The sequence below is a fragment of the Lynx canadensis genome, chromosome E1 (assembly GCF_007474595.2).
Source record: "Lynx canadensis isolate LIC74 chromosome E1, mLynCan4.pri.v2, whole genome shotgun sequence".
Taxonomy (NCBI): Eukaryota; Metazoa; Chordata; class Mammalia; order Carnivora; family Felidae; genus Lynx; species Lynx canadensis.
This window is the reverse complement of record NC_044316.2, coordinates 9,479,110-9,481,773: the sequence shown is the minus strand read 5'-3', so window position 1 is coordinate 9,481,773 and position 2,664 is coordinate 9,479,110. Positions and strand designations below refer to the sequence as shown.

General features: G+C 52.9%; 1 protein-coding gene across 1 annotated transcript in view; it reads left to right on the top strand.

The window, feature by feature from the left end:
- Positions 1–133: 133 nt before the first annotated feature.
- The window catches only part of TTC19 (tetratricopeptide repeat domain 19), a 31,936-nt gene continuing 29,405 nt past the window's right edge, over positions 134–2,664 (top strand). The window contains exons 1-3 of the mRNA XM_030296187.1: positions 134–332; positions 418–551; positions 2,253–2,363. Of these exons, the coding sequence (XP_030152047.1) occupies positions 149–332; positions 418–551; positions 2,253–2,363 (429 nt within the window). The 5' untranslated portion in view covers positions 134–148. The remainder of the gene's footprint in view (positions 333–417; positions 552–2,252; positions 2,364–2,664) is intronic.

Genomic DNA, 2,664 nt, shown 5'->3' with positions numbered 1-2,664 from the left:
ACGTCGGCGTGCGTCACGCGCATGCGGGCGGCCACGACGACGCCTCCTCCTGCCTCACGGTCGGGCCAATCCGACGGGCGCTCGGCACTGGGGGCGGGACGGCCTGGGTCCGGCTTGGCCTGCAGTGCGCCGAGGACGCCGCGCGAGCATGTATCGGCTGCTGAGCCCGAGTCTGGGCCGAGGCCTCCTGCGGGCCGCGGGGCGGCGGTGCCGGGACTGCTCGGCGCGCCTGCTCCTGGGGCGGGCAGGAGGCCGCGCGCCTGAGGTGGGGGTGCCGGCATCCCGAGTCGCGCCGCGCGGCCGGGGCCCGGGCCTGCTGCCGCTGCTGGCAGGTGAGGGGCGCGGGCCGGGCGGGGCCGGCCGGGCGGGGACCGGGGCGCAGGCCGGGCCCGGTGACCTCAGAGCCCCTTCCTGCAGCGCTCGCCTGGTTCTCGAGGCCCGCTGCGGCAGAGGAGGAGGAGGAGGAGCGGCAGGGAGCGGGCGGGGCCGCCGCCGAGGGCGCGGTGGACGAGACCGAGGCCGAGATCATTCAGCTGCTGAAGCGAGCCAAGGTGAGGCGGCCTTTGTGAACGAGGCCTGTTGTTGGCTTTGTGGGTGCGCGGTGCGCGCTCCAACTCCCGCAGGCCGGATGGAGGCTCCGAGGGTAGAATTGCCGGGAATTCGATGGGTCATGGCTGGGAGTGGGGGGCGGGGTTGGCATCCGTCCAGGCTTGTCAGACCGCTGCAGTCTCCGGTGCAGATGGAGATGGCACCAGAGGCATCGCGCTTTTATCCAAGCAAAATTAGCGGAAATGTTTTTGTAGTTGTTTTTTTTGTTTGTTTTTTGTTTTGTTTTGTTTTTTTTTATCAGGGAGCCAGCCAGGCCGAAAGGCCTGGCATAGAGAATTGTGCACGTATGTAGCGTCCTGAAAACGCACCTCCGTGTTCGGTGCGCACGGTTTGGTTCCGATCTTTCTCATGTCTTCCGTTTCTCCACATTCCTTCCTGTTTTCTCCTCAGGTTAGCTCCTCTCTACCATTGGGCTCCCTACCGCCTCGAGGCTCACGACGTCTGAATTTGTATTCGTGTACTGCAGTGTGCTACCGACATCCCGTCTCCACTTTGAAGGCTCACCTACCTCTCAGACTTAACGTGCCGGGAGCTAGACTCTTGATCTTAGTGGCCTCCCTTGCACAGTCCTTCACCGTCTTCTCTTTGCTCACACCTACCCCATTTTTCAGTCTGGAAACCTCGTCATTGTTAAAACTCACAGTACCTTACCACCGCCCCTTGGTACACTTACAGCCCAGCTACAAATCCTGTTGCCTCCAAATCTAAAATATTTCTGAAATCTGTCCCTTTTCTCTATCTCCTCTGGTATCACGCTGGCGTCATTGCCACAGTCTGCCGTCCAGTAGTTTTGCCCGCCCTGTTGCCCGCGTCTCCCTTGCAGTCTACTCTCCATGCAGCAGTCAGAATACCTTGTTTAAAAAATGTAAATTGGGTCATATTACCTTTTTTTTGAGTGACTTCACACTGCATTCATGATAAAATCCAAGCTCCTTACCATGGCCTGCAAGACGTTGCATGACCTATGCCACCCTGCCTTCCCACCAATTTGGCAATAATCCCCTGGCTCATCCTTTTCCCTTCACATCTGTTTCCTTTCGTTTCTTGAATGGTTCTTGAAGACCATTCTCTTCAGCCCCTAGTGCCTTTGTTCATCCCCTGCTCTGTGGGTCATTTTCCCCCATAACTTTTCCCCATGATTCCTGGTTGACTCTCCTTCCTGCCTCAGTTTAACTGTCGCTTCCTTGGAAGGCTTCTCTGGCTCTCATTTAGAGGAGACAGCTTACTGTTCCTTCCCTTTACTTTTCTTCGTAGTTTTTATCATTAGTTGTAATTAAGCTTATTGGTTCCACAAGTGACTTCCAGCCTGTAGGAAGAGAAGAAAAAGATGTAGGGCAAGCAGCTTCCTTATAAAATATGATGACATTCCTTATAAAATTGCTCACATTCCTGCTCTCTGCATCTGTTGGCCAAATCTTTGTCGTGTGGCTGCACATAGCTGCAAGAGAAGCTGACCGCTCTGTCACCATCGTAGATATAAATCCTGGTGCGTAGCTGGAGTTCAATAAATATTTGGCGAATTGAATGACTAGCTTTCTCCTGTGTGTTGGGACGTATAGCCATATCCACTTCTGTCTGGTGGTGCGTACATCTGCCTTCTTTACCTTTCATTTTCTGTTATTTTCTTTGTTTTCTCTTTTCAGTTGAGCATCATGAAAGATGAGCCAGAAGAGGCTGAGCTAATTTTACATGACGCTCTTCGTCTTGCCTATCAGAGCGATAACAGGAAGGCCATCACTTACACTTATGATTTGGTAACTTTTCTAACCAGTCTGAGCCACTGCTGACAAAGGGCGGATCCAAGAGAAGGGTTGCTAGCTCTCCTGATTTACACTCCTGCCCTTCAGGATGTTGTAAAGCTCTTTGGTTTTTGTTTTTACTAAGTTTTCTTTCGGTTTCAAATGTTATTACCCTTGGGGTGTCACTTATACAAAGTCTAAATCCTAGACCGAAGATTAAATACTAGTATTTGTTTCTTCAGTGATGAATGGATCTAGATTTAGTTTGTCATCAACAAAGATTGGGCAGCTATTTGCACTCACACTGTTGCTATAC